Source organism: Dermacentor andersoni, chromosome 3 (genome assembly GCF_023375885.2).
Source record: "Dermacentor andersoni chromosome 3, qqDerAnde1_hic_scaffold, whole genome shotgun sequence".
Lineage (NCBI taxonomy): Eukaryota > Metazoa > Arthropoda > Arachnida > Ixodida > Ixodidae > Dermacentor > Dermacentor andersoni.
The window spans coordinates 100610798-100624510 of record NC_092816.1 but is presented as its reverse complement, the minus strand read 5'-3'; the positions used below and the strand labels follow the sequence as shown (position 1 = coordinate 100624510).

Below are 13713 nucleotides of genomic sequence, written 5' to 3'. Positions count from 1 at the left end.
GAACAAGCTAAAATACACCCGTCAGTGTAAATTTGACATCGCTGTTCACTTTTCCCTGCTGCATTTGGGCAAATGCCACACCATCGTACGTTAAGGCTGACTTGATTCAATATCTACTCCGATAAATCTAAAGAACTCTTAGATTCCACCGGACTACTTGGCACAGTAACACTTCATCAGAAAGAAGCTCCGTCCCCGCCGCTTTGATTTCATTGCGGCCATGGAGAACGAAGAAAACTGAGGGGATGCCCTAACGTCGCTCTTTGTTAAGCTCGGTGACGCCGGGAGTTGGCTTTGGCTTGATTCCGCCATCTTGTCCGGGTAGATTCTCCTCTCTTGTTTGCATATCTCGCCTCCGGCGCGAAACGATGCCGGTCATCGCGAACGTGCGCCCGCCTTAGTGATTCGACCAGCGGATCCAATCGGGGTGCACACCATCGCGAAACCGTTGCCAAAGTTATTCCGCGCGAGTATTGAGCTATATCGTTCAAATAATTTCATAATGAACTGCGCAAGTTAGACTGTGACATGCATTTGACATCGTGGCCGTGCTTGTCTTCGTTAGTCACCTCTTTCGCTGTCATTTGTCGACGTTCGCGCCATCAAACATCATATTCTGTGAAGCCGGTCTCCGGCAATTTTTGCCCCCCGGCTTCTCTGAAAATAAATCTGCGCATTCTCGCTTTCCTCCAAGAATGCACGGGCAATGGCCGGCAGCAAACTTTACGTATATATCATGACCTACGGCTAGCACATTTCCAGTTTAGGAGAAGAAACACGTATTCTGCTCGTGGCTTAAGAGGAATCGTTTTGGTTTCCTGAAGAAGTTTCGGGTGGCCGCGCACCTCGGAGATGAGACGAGACACAGTGCGCCGACGAAAACGCCAGCGAAAAAGAACGCCGTTGCACGAGAGAGAGCAAATGATAAAGGAAAGGTAGGGAGGTTAACCAGGACTGAGCCGTTGCACGTTTAACCACACTGGCTACGGCCTGAGGTATATTGTTCGCACCGTAATTCAAACTTCACGGAAACGAACTTCTGAGGTATGTAGAAAATTGTTTTCCCTTGTATGAAACAGAAAGAACAAGGCGCCGAATTATATATATAGTTGAAGAAACGAAGGAGCACACTTAAGAAAATTGCATTTTTAATCTTTTAACCTTTCTGCCGTGGCATGGCCTTCATCGTTTATTCTGACGTAGGCTGTGCCATGGCCAAAATGGTAAAACATTGAAAATCCAATTTTCGTAAGTGTGCTCCTTCGTTTCTACAACTAACTATGCACCGGACCAACAGACCTCTTCCTTCAATTATATATATATGTATATATATATATATATATATATATATATATACATATATTTGAAGATAATATTCTGTCGATGAAACCAAGCAAAGCATCAGGCACTGTTCTTAAAAAAGTTGAAGTGTCGAAATTAGTGTGACTTAAGGAAAATTAGATACCTAGCCTTTTAAGCTACTCGCAGGTTATGAGAGATGCTGCAACAGGGGTCTCCGAAAGAAATGCGCCCACCTGTGGTTTGAAAACGTGCACTCAAAACGCAGTGTGCCAGTTTTGGATTCTGTCACCAACGGAGGCCGCAATGATAGAATCGTTTTTGTTTTTTGATGATGGAGTTCGCTGAGAGTGTTTATTGTAGGCTTCAGGTCACAACGAGCGTTGATAATTAGACATGAGTCCGCTTGCTGCGACGAGCAACATATTAGTGTTTGCGGTGTATGCTTCTGTGCCGTCGAGTCTGTATCCTTTGCGAATTCTTTACATCTCTATTGCATACGTTGTGCTTTCCTGAACGCTCACACAATCCCAGAAGCTGACAGCCACAAGCGCTGTGTTTGTCATTTTGCGTCATTGGCCGGCTGTGTGAGTATCCCCTGCTTCTACAACATCAGTTGTCAAGCAATTAGGCCCCCAACGTATCCTTAGTTAGTCGCAAATTCTATCTCGCGCAACTTTTTTTCTTTATTTCACTTCAGTAACATGTTTTTATTGCAATAAATACCAGACGAGGATAGCTCCCCCATATGGTAGCTGTAGTTTCCTCACCCAACAAAGCCATAGGGCAAGAAGCCGTTGCCCAAGGCAAAGCGAGGGCAGTTGAAACAGGGCACGTAGCCGAACCCATAGCCGGGAACGTAGGGCACAGTTCTCACGACGGGGCCTACGGGCACCAATGGCAGTCGGAGGGGAACGAACGGTCCTGGGACGGCAGGCGGTGCCGACTTCTTATCGTCGGCTTCGGACGTGCAGTTGCCGGCTTCGTCGGGAGCGGGCGGAGCGGGATCCACTGGCGGTGGTTGCCCGTTATTAGGCAAAGGAGGTTGCAGCCCGAAGGTGGTGTCATTGACGCTGACGGCGGGAACCACGTTCGTCCTGACCAGTTGGTGAACTAGCACAGGAGGCACATGCGGGAACACTTGGGGGACCACTTGCGGAAAGATTACAGTAGCCCCCGAGCCTTCCAGAGTAAATGGGAGTAGTAGCGCTGCAAACTGAAACAAACAAAAAGAAAGTCTCAAGTAAACAAGTGAAGAGAAGCACAAACAAACTCTCTGAGTGACGCTGCGAAACTGCAAAATGAAATGAAAGTAAAAGGCGCGTCGGTGCATAGTCATCTGTGATCAGTTCACCTAGTTGCTCTAAAGTTTAGTCACCAAAATACGCATTCTTGTACAAGACCTTTGCACACTGCTCCACACAGGAAACCGATGACTTCCAGACAGCCAAAAAGAAAGTCTCTTGCTAAATTGATTAAAGAAAGCGCATGTATTTTTCATAAACAGCGACTCAAGCAACAGAAATGCAACTATGTGTGCTTTGCGAATGAATAGTTTTTGTTTATTGACGCAATGACGTAAATTTGTGTTAAAATTACACGGTATCTTAAGATCTCTCTTAATAGGTGAACTGCGAAAGCCTACGCTTCCTCCGCTTATCACTCCCCTCCTTACTAAGTATTTTTACTCATTTCTAACTAATTGTAGTCGTTACAATTCGTCGTCAGACATATAGGTAATTTTATAGCCAGTAGTAGTCATTGCAAGTCATTTCAGTCATTATTAGGTATTACTGGTCATTATAAGTGATTAGTAGTCATTCTAGTCATTACTATTCTTTACTAGACATTTCTAGTCATTTCTAATCAATTGTGCTCATTACAAGCCGTCGTCGGACATATTGGTCATTTCCGAGTCATTACAAGTCGTTAGCAGTCATTATTGGTCTTTGCTAGTCATAATTAACCTCTACCAATCTCTAGTATATCGTTATCATTAAATAACTGCAGATATCAATTATTTTTCATGCTTTAGCCTGTCTTTAATCTGTTTTCATATGGCGTGATGACGCATCGGCGTACACTCTGGCGGTCAGGTCTGCTGGCACAAACTTCACCATGAGCCTAGAAAGGATTTCGCCTTAAAATAAGCGGACAAAGGATTCCACGAAAATTGGTCATCCCTCTTTTAGAGAAATTGGGTGTAACACGAAAGTAGAACGTGTATTCAAAGACGCAGTGACAGCTTTGTTGCACATTTACAATTCTATAAATGTGGACAATATTATTTTCAGTAATTACGGCTTCGTTCCGATTGCGAAGCAATGACCGTGATAGCGAGCACATGAGGCCTGTGCTTCGGTGTGGAGTCGTCAAGATGAAGTCATCAAGATGGAGTCATCAGCATCCTGGAGGCTGCCAGGCGGAGAGCGTACTTAAAAATTGGCAGTGGCTTAGCTCGGTTATGCCAGGATATACGTAGCGAAAGCTAAGGCATAGCATGGTTAGCCTTGGTTAAACTTAATTGCAAGTCCAGGTTAGTCTGGTTGTCTAGCTATGTTGCGGCATTTAGCCAGTCGTTCGGCGCGCTGTTCGCCTTTTTCTTGGGCGATTCGTTTCCTCTTCATCTCGTTCCGATGTCGATTCCAGGCCTCCTCCTGCTTATCAGAATTGTCGCCGTCCATACTGCTGCCTCAACTGGGGTTGCGGCGCACGCGAGCTCTCCTTTTCAATCCTCTGACATGTTATCAGGCATGCGACGCAGCTGGCGAAGCGAGCGGAGGCGAGCGCAGCGACGAGGAGCGCGGTGTGACGTCATGTGCCACCTCGGAGCACCACCACGGCGAAATCACAAGTTCGCGGTCGGTAAAGCTTTCGTTTTAAAAAGCGGCTATAACTGTGCTTGTGGCGGAGCCCGCGGAGCTCCGACTGCACCGAGCGCGTGCGCCCACAAAGGAATCACAAGCGGCAATTGGTGGTGGTTGACGGGGATTACGTTCAAAAAAGCACACTACAGTCTTTAGTACTCTTAGAGTTGCCCAAATTGAGAGGCATAATTTTCTAGAAAATTACTGAGTTATAAAACAAACAATGAGTACGTATTTTCATTAGAACAATAACACATCGTCAAGATCACATTTCCTTTAGTAAGCAAGGTTCTGTAAGCTTTCTATGCCGACTTTCCTAACCATTATGTAGGCACAGAACCGCAATATGTCACCAGCTCGCACATAGGTGGGATGGTGATGGCATGGCGTACGTACCTGGGACAGATTTTCCGTGAAGTTCGTGCTAAAAGAAACGGAACGTCCTATGCCTCGACTGGAACTTGAAACTGAAATCCGCAGTCCAGATTGCAAACATCGCAGTATTTTGTCAACTGTATAGGTTTTCAGTCTTAATTGCCAAGAATTTCTTGATAACAACCTGTGGTTCGTATATTTTAGAGAATCTGTGCACGTCATTGAAAATATAGAGCACGCTTAAACTTCGTCTTTAAAAGTGGAACGCGATAGCATTCAAAGATCCCTGGCTGCTTCTCATGCTTTCCGGCAACTGCAACTTTTGTAACCGTAATGTTTACCGGGAAGCGTTGGCAGCGAACGCTGTGCACGAAGGCGAACTCTCTGATAGAAACGCGGCCTCTTGCGTGGGCCGCGGTCGGATGGATGGATGGGTGCTATGAGCGTCCCCTTTGTAGCGAGGTGGTATGTCACGCTATAAAGGCGAACGAAGGCGAACGAGTTCTCGAGGTTTTCCAAGCAACAGGGCGCGCCTCTGTATGAATGGTAGAAACGTTGGCAAAGGACATTGTGGGCGAGTTTCCCCGTAACCGAATTATGTTTTCTTGTATATAGAAATGACAAGCCGAAGCTGTCATGTCCGTAGGTTGTGTGTAAGTCGTACTTTACGATTTTTCTGACGCATTTTACTTTGAGAAATACGATTAGTACAGGAACTTCATTGCGCTACACGGAACGCCTGCGTGCTTCGTTATGTGTCGTTCGGAGTGAAATTTCGAGGCTGGACAAGGTCGATCCAAATAGGTTGCGAAGCTTCGAGCGAAAAGCGGCTCAGAACAAATTGTCTCCGCCATCAGCAAGGGTGGTTATCGGAGCAGCGATTGAAGCACGACTATGTTAGGAGCGAATAAACACTGAGAAAGAAAGGGCCTTTCTACAGCAAATCTGTCTGCGTCTAGGATCTGGAGTAAGATGTGTGCGAGATGTTGACAAAAACAAGTCGCAGCGGTCGCTCTGAATGTTATCTTCCGTCCAATTATAAAGTGCATTACCATTCCCGCGTGATGTTGTCAGTCGTGGCAGTCGCTGTTATTTTTATTGTCTTATCGACCATGTTATGACACATGACCTTCATGGTCATGTATAAAACGTGGGGATGGTGGCGCTCCTTCCCTCCTATTGGAAGTCGAGTGGCGGGGAACTTGAATAGGCAGGTGCAATGGCAAGCCACGAAACAAATTTCGCGCCTTTGAGAACAAAGTGACGTCACTTATGTTTTTAATGCATATAGTGTCACATTTTTTTTTCCACCAGAAGTGTTCCCTCCTGATCCACATGGCGCTAAGCCCCATTAACTGCCGATGAACCACCATGTCCTGAACGTATGTGCTTCTATGGAAATTTTGCTACCAGGTCAATTGACCTTGTGCTGGACGCCGGTCGCCGGCGCCGGATTTTCTGCGACACGTGGCCCTCAAAGTTACCGCGTTGATATTCCTACGGCACAATTAACGCGGCAGCTGTGACTGGGAATCGAAGCCGTGGCCTCGCGCTCAACAGCAGTAGGCCACAAGCATTTAGCTACTATAGGAGCTCTGAATAGAGCGCCTACAGAAATGAGCTATCAACAGCGTAAGCAAGAAAACATTTGGACAGAACCTCTTGCGCCATGTATGCGAATGTAAATCGTTTGCGACGAAATGAATTCAGAGAAATTTTAACGTTTTCTTTTTCTTTTTTGCATCAAAGAGCGCCGTAGAGCTTAGGTGCACATTTTTAGACGGCTCTGTTTCTTGGAATTGTCCGACCGAAAACCGTTTCGGTCGGAGAATCCCGACCTGTTAAGCCTGTTAAGCCTGTTTCACATACAAGCGACGAAAGCGGCGGCTGAGCGGAACCACGACAGCCAGACGCACAGTCTTCATTTCACACGTTCCGTTTTGGGGTGACGCGCGCCGTTGTGATGCGTAGTGTTGCTTGCGGAAAGCGCCCGAGAGCCGCGGCTTTCAGCGGTCTTCAAAAGCTGCGCCTTGCTACCCATTTCCACGTTTTGGCCGCTTAAGTTGCGGCTTTTATCAATCTGTCCTATTAAGTTTGTGTCCACTTTCGCGCTTGTACACCTTGCCGAACATCTAAAAAAAATACTTTGTTTGGAACTGCTTATACAACGTGTTTATTAACATTTATTTTTTGTTTTAGCTATTTATACGTAACAACGTAAATGTCTCGCTTAGTACACGCGCGCAGAATGAAATATCCATATGGAAAGTAAAGGAAGGGGTTCGTTCGTATTACGGCGATTCGGGCTCGAAGCACGCGCACGTTCTTACACGGGCTTTTGTTCTGCAACGCCGCAAGGACCAACGAGATTCAAGAAGCCTGAGCGAGGCATATATGGATGGCGTTTACGGCACCTTTTAACTGAAGAAACAAGACTGAGCAAAAGCATGATCGCGCTAGCTCGGAGTTATAAGAGAGAGAGAGAGAGAGTGTTAGAAGGAGGTTTGCTCACACGACGACTGCTGCGCCGGTTCTGGGCAAAAATACATTGGATGGGAAACAGTCTTTAGGTTTGGTGTGCGGAACGACTCACAATGCCAACGAGGCCATTCGACATTAAAACGTTGCGTTAGCTACTCAAATGGTGTTTGCGAAGGCGGTTTATGCGCTTTGGTGGATACAGTTTTCGCGAGCCCAAATGTAATATTGCCAAGGCGTAGTAATTAGGTTTTTAATGTCGCGATCATTCTATACGTTTATATTATTCATTAGACGACAATCGCATTCGAGTATACAGCTCCGTTTTGTAGGAAACCTCTGCAGCGCTTGAGTCCAAAAATATTAGTAAGTAAATTTGCCGCTCAATATGCCAATTTCGCTTTCAGCGATGGGAATCTCGACAGAAAGCTAGACTCTCTGTGTGGCGCAGCTGAGGTCGTGGAAAAAATGGGAACCTCTCCTTTTTTTATTCAGTGAAGAGTAGGAACGCAGATGTTATTTGCTCCGCCGAACTTTCATACGGGCTTGAATGGACGTACACAGCTTGGTCACATGGTGGGTTCGTCTTCGTTTCGAGAATCCCGCCTTTAATATGAAATAAGCCTCTTAGTGTCAAATTTTAGTTATGAATATCTCGGAGCGCAAGCTTTCCTGAAGTATGCGGCAAATGGCACTTGCCTTCGAATAGGACTGTTTTCAAGTGCCTCTTTTAAATGCATAAATATCGGGAAATTAAAACAGTAGTTAAATATGTTTGTTAATTACGTATTACTGAGTCTTCTCCGTGAAAACTGTTCCTCGAAGCCAGCGTTAACAGCGTTTCAATACCCAGCAAAGTTAGTTTATTAAGTTTAGTGGGAACTTATCTATGAAGGCTTTCTACGCCGGCTGTTTCAGCGAACACTTCCAAGACTATTTTCCAACTGCCTGTGGCACATAGTACAATTCTAGTCCATGAACTGGTCTACTCTAAGAGGCAGGCATTACTTGCGCAAAAATTTATTATGCATAATTGAATTGACAGAAATTGACTAATTAAGGTTTTAACAAATTATCTAGTGGCACATATTGCAATTTACAAATTTTAGCCGGAGAGTGCGCAAAGCGAATCCCCTTGGAACGAATTCTCCGGATGATCGACACCCCTTTCGAGATATTAATTCCCGAGCTTTGGGGAGAAATGCATTGGTGTTCTAGTTAATTTTATGCTTCGATACATTCAACTACGTTTTGTTAAGCAAGTAAGTAGAACGACAGTGCACTTTTACCGAGAGTTCGACGGCGCATATCTCGGAAATGGTGTCATCCACACAATTTTTTTCAAGTGGATGTCTTGCAGTTTCACCGGTTAGAATTTGCAAATTGCAATACGTGCTATGGGGTAATTAGTTAAACACATAATTAGTGAAGGTTTGTTAATTATTTGCTTAGGCATTTCAATTTTTTTTGGAAGTAATGACCGCGTTCTCGAGTATACTAACTCATGAACTAGAATTGTGCCATCTGCCACAGACAATTTTTTTTAATTGATAGTGTTGGCTGAAACACTGTATCGTAACATCAGGATTTCATCTTATATGCTAGTGCTGAGTGAGTTCGCGACCCACCGGGGCTACTCAATGGCTATGGTGTGGGGCTGCGGAGCTCGAGGTTGCGGGATCGAAGCCCGGTTACAGCGGCCGCATTTTGATGGGGGCGAAATTCGTAAACCCCCGTGTATTTAGATTTAGGGGCACGTTAAAGAACCCCAGGTGGTCCAAATCATTACGGAGTCCCGTTCTACGGCGGGCTTCATAATCAGATCGTGGTTTTGGGGACCTCGAACGCCATAATTATTGGATTGAGTTCAAAATGGCGATTGTTGATGACGCTCTAGACACTGAGGCCTCTGTTCACAAGAAAGGGCCTTATACCTCACAATAATTTGTAAGGGGAAATACTAGGCACTCGAGAAGCAGGAGATACGATTAGCGAAGGTATCCTGCCAAGGCTAAACATCACATACAAATGAAAAGCATCGTGAATTCGGCCTCGGAAGGCTTTATGACGGAACTCTACAGGCAGAGTCATTTTTTCGAGCGAAGGTTTTAGGTGCCCGTTCGGGCATGGAGCGTCGGCATCCTCGGTAACCGAGCGAACCAGCACAGCGAAGAATAAAAGAGCCAACGTGGAGCACAGCCGGGTATGAAAGATACGAGGAGGAAAGCCGAGGAAGATGGCGCAGTGAACCTCGTGAGTGGAAAGTGGAGGAGGGTATGGCGAAAGCGTGGGGAGAAAAGTGTATACTGCTGCGCAAGAGGGGCTCTGCGGCGGCGACTACTACGAGAAGCTGGCAGATTAGCTTGCTTGCCGATGACGCCATTGATAGGGCATGAGGCGAGCACGTCCACCGATACCATATATGGAAACAAAGCGCTGCATGAGCGGAGGTCTGTCTGTGGCCGCTGCTGGGAATCGCACCCACGTGTTACCTATGCACTGCCTCGAGAGATTTCCCGATTAGCAAGGCAGTCGCGCCACACTTCGCTCCGTTTGCAACGTGTCGCACGAGCCAGATTGTCCGCGCCAGCGAATGTATGGCGAAATGAAAACACGTATACAGTTGTGCTCAAATTTCGCTTTAGAAAGTATCGTAACCGCCGGTGAATTTTACATTTAATGATGTTCCTTTGTTACAAGTCTTCTAGCGCAGGCTGAATGCTTTCCAAATTTTAGTTTTCTTTTCAGAGGGTTGCAGCGTGATTCAAATTAATATGGCACTGGTGCATAATCTACAACTAGCGTCTGCTAACTCGGAGCGTGGTCAAGCGTGTGAGCACAGTTTGCGGCACGGCGTTCCACTTCACGCCAGGCAATCAACCCACTCCCGAGCACAGCCTTGAGCAAGGACTTGAGGACAGCAATCGTTGTAGCCTGTGAGTCTTAAAAACCCGAAACGGCGCGGTAATTCATTAGGGACGCCTTATATTGAAGGGCTCCGGATGGCTGTTGGCCGCGTGGGGTTCTTTAATGAACGTGCCAAGCACGATAGACGAGCGTTTCCTGCATTTCGTGCTTATCGAAAGGCGGCCGCCCACGAATCGCATGCACTGGCTCTTACATAGCTCGCATTCTACTTTTTCACTGTTGGTATAGGCTGTGTGGGGGAGGCGCATTTAAATTGGCCCTGCGGTGAATACCTGTTAACCGCAAGCATCGACCTGCTTTACGGATGTAAAGAAATGCAACTGCAGCATAACGAATAGATGGCCGATAAAGCACAATATAGTCTACTAACGTACCGTTTGAGCTTTTAAGGTACCAATTGTTCTTAGAGGCCTTTAATTGAATATGTCTGAAAACCGCTAACAAACTCGAACCTTCTCTTGCTAAGGCTGGCGCATTATCCCGAGCAACATGGACCTTGTTAGGCCGAAGATAATATCCCTGGGGGAAGTAGGCAAGTATACTTAAAGAAATGACCCGACCGTTCAACCGCCATATGGACGAGGCGCATCACACCTCACCGCAAAGTGCGGAGCACGTCTGTAGTACTCCTTCTCCTTCCTGTCGAAGTGATGCGCGTGGTGAGGCATGCTCTTTCGCGCCCCATCATTTATTATATGCTCCGAGTTCAGGAGCCCCTTAAATACGTGAAGGCAACGGTCAATAATGCCTTCTTGCATGAACAGAACAAAAAAAGGGAAACACATAAATGAAGGATGAATACGGACTTACCACCACTGGAATCATGGCGCGCACTGTGCAGCCAGCGGCGACGCAAAGTTCTGTGGCAGCCAGAGGGGCGCTCAGCTCCCGGGGTTCTCTTTCTGTACTTGCAAAGGGCGTAACGCGAAGCCCAGCGGGTGTGCCCCGAACTTTCGCTCGGGCGGTGTGTGCGCAGCGAAGGTTTCTACCTCTTTTGGGCGAGATCCCGCGGGAAAATGAAGTGCGGGTGCGGGTCTACTGGTGGTCGTGAACCCAAGGAACCCACGCAGGGCAGCTCGGCCTTGACTTGTCGCTGTTGGCCGTGCGCCGCGTAACCGCCGCGCGTTCCGTGTATTTAATGGCGGCCGACGGTGGAGGGGAGAGCGACGCAGACACTCTCCCCTCGTAGCGCATCTTTCAGCTTAGGGGTGGTCCGCAGTAATTTAGTTTACTATGTTTTTTTTGTTTTTGTTTTCACGTCGCTGCTGAAATAAATGCTCTTATACCTACGCCCCCTTTTACCGTGCGTCATATACACGGAACGACTACAACGGATCCTTGCGCGAGTGACGAGGGACCACGATACGTGAGAAGGTCGAGGACACAGGTACAAGACAAGGATAGTGCTGCCGGTTATACGCAGGTGGTCGCGCAGTGTGATTGTATACGATTCCCTTTGTATCCTGTACTGTGGTGTACATTGGCGTCGCATCCGGGCAAGCTTGTACGAAGCAGCTACATGATCGTGTCCCCGTACGCGGGCGACGGCAGTGCCAGGCGATACCGCGGTCGGCAATTGGGCAGAATAACATTGTTTAGGGGAACAATGCTCGTGACCAACACAGCCATGTAATAGGAGGTTAGCGGACTCGTATTACGACGAATGAAGGCCGACCATTTCGTGGATGAATTTATGAAGAAAAAAATATTTCAAGAAGCTGATATAGCAAAACGCCGCCTGCTTTGCATGACTAAATATATTGACCCTTGACATTCTCATTTGACGCCAGGGCTCGAATGGCGGAGGCTTTCCGTCTCCAGGTTGCTGTTGGAAAACTAGTCGTTTAAAGATGCTACCACACAGATTACGAGCATCTCTCAAGTTTCTCCGCTTAGATTCTGCTGCGACTACGCAATGGGCGTTTGCTACAAAATGTTCCAACAGAGTACTCTTTTTGCCCTCATGATAAATTCCTCAGCTTTTGCGGCTTTAATGTCAACGTGGATTCCGTTGCCTAGCCGTACACAAGAAGGTTATGAATTATGCACTACGGCTGTCAACAAGAGTCCAAATTCTTTTTTACCTATTTATCTCTCGCGCTGACCTAACTGTGACTAATTAAAGGAACTATTTACCGCTAGAGGGACAATACGCATCACTGCGCGATAAGGTTGCTAAGGGAAGCTCAGCTTATTAAAAAAAGTTTGAACTGTTACAACGTAACTGCCATTATGATGAATGATTCCGCAGTTACTTTCGAGAAATGGTTAGCGAAATACCCACCAATTGCGCGGATACATATATTCATGCCTGTTCCAATGCAGCATTCTGTGTACGTCACATCTTCGTTTGTATATATTCTTACGTTGTTAGGGTGGTGGCTTGGGTAAGTTGATGTTACGTTATGCTATATACGTAGAAAGCCTTTGTGTCCTGAATAAACGAATTGGAAATCCCGCACGACACGTTGTTCTTATTCAAGGCGGCGCATTTGTACTTCTAGAGGAGAATGTGTTCTGTAGCAAACAACCGGGCCCGTAGGAATTTTATTTAGGGCATTTGTTTCCACACTATACTGCTACACGTGTATCACAGAACGCTTGTTATGCAGGAGCTCGTAAACTGACTCGGCTATGCATTGGCAGGAGACCTACACAGGACGAATGCCACCGGATGCTGTGCTAACTTATGACGACCGGTACGCGCCAACAGCGCCCCAGGGAACATCCACACGATCGCCTTTCAAGCGCGTCATACCGTGGGCACGCTTCCAAGACCGTCGTGTCGATCGTTATCGGCGCGACATCACAATTCTCCGAAGCACCGATACAGATCTACGCTCGGTGGATCGAGCATCGCATCGCGAGCGCTACGCTCCCCTGCAGGCGTTATTTACGAAAAGTGCAACAAACTCTCAGACGCCTCTGAATTTCTTTCAGCGGCGGCTTCACCGTAATCTCGGCCTTTGTACAAGATGGAGTGAAAAAAGTTTGGTTTAGGAGGGCTGTATATTTTACAAGTAACGATTGAACCATAGTAACACAAGGAGGAGGAGGAGCAGGAAATAAAGAGAGATGGCAGGGATGTTAAGCAGAAATGCGTCTTTATTGGCTACCCTTCTCTGGGGGATGGCAAAGAGGGCATAGAAATGTAAGATAGAGAGAGGGAGGGGAGGGGAGGAAAGCCGCGGCGAGCTCACGCACGCACGCGGAGGGGCTGAGCGAGTCAAATGCGTTCACATGCAGCTTAGGAGAACTTCTTGTTGGGCGAGTTGGTGCATATTAGCAAACAAAAATGGCGCAAACAGGGAATTAGACATTAAAAAATAAAATATTTGTTTCATCCGGTCCCTCACGTTTCATTGACTCAGGCTTTTCAAAAATGTATTCAAGTTAATGGCAAAGCGTCTTTTCAGAATTCTGCTGGGTTGAGTGTTGATAGGTTTTTAGCGTTGCTTGAGTTTTACCTCAACTCGACCTTCATCCAGCGCGAAGAAGAATTTTGCGTGCAGAAACAGGGCGTATGCATAGGGTCCTGTGTTGCTCCTATGTTGTGCAATATATTTTTATCAGAATTTGACAGAGCAGTGAACGAAGGGATCGACTGTGACAAGGTTGTTACTGCGTTTCGTTATGCTGACGATTTTCTTGTACGTTTAAAAAAGCGAGGCAGCTCCAGTTATGACGACGCCATCTTAGAGATACTACACATCTTTCAGCGCGTTGGCAAAGGGTTGACTTTTACTCATGAACTAACAAAGGATAA

General features: G+C 46.7%; 1 protein-coding gene across 1 annotated transcript; it reads right to left on the bottom strand.

The window, feature by feature from the left end:
* Positions 1-1617: 1617 nt before the first annotated feature.
* Positions 1618-11677, bottom strand: LOC126540738 (uncharacterized). Its single transcript, XM_055075993.2, has 2 exons — positions 10758-11677; positions 1618-2515 (listed from the first exon to the last, which is right to left on the bottom strand). The coding sequence occupies exons 1-2, from the start codon at positions 10770-10772 to the stop codon at positions 2066-2068; spliced, it is 465 nt and encodes a 154-aa protein (XP_054931968.1). The 5' UTR covers positions 10773-11677; the 3' UTR covers positions 1618-2065.
* Between the last annotated feature and the right edge of the window lie 2036 nt (positions 11678-13713).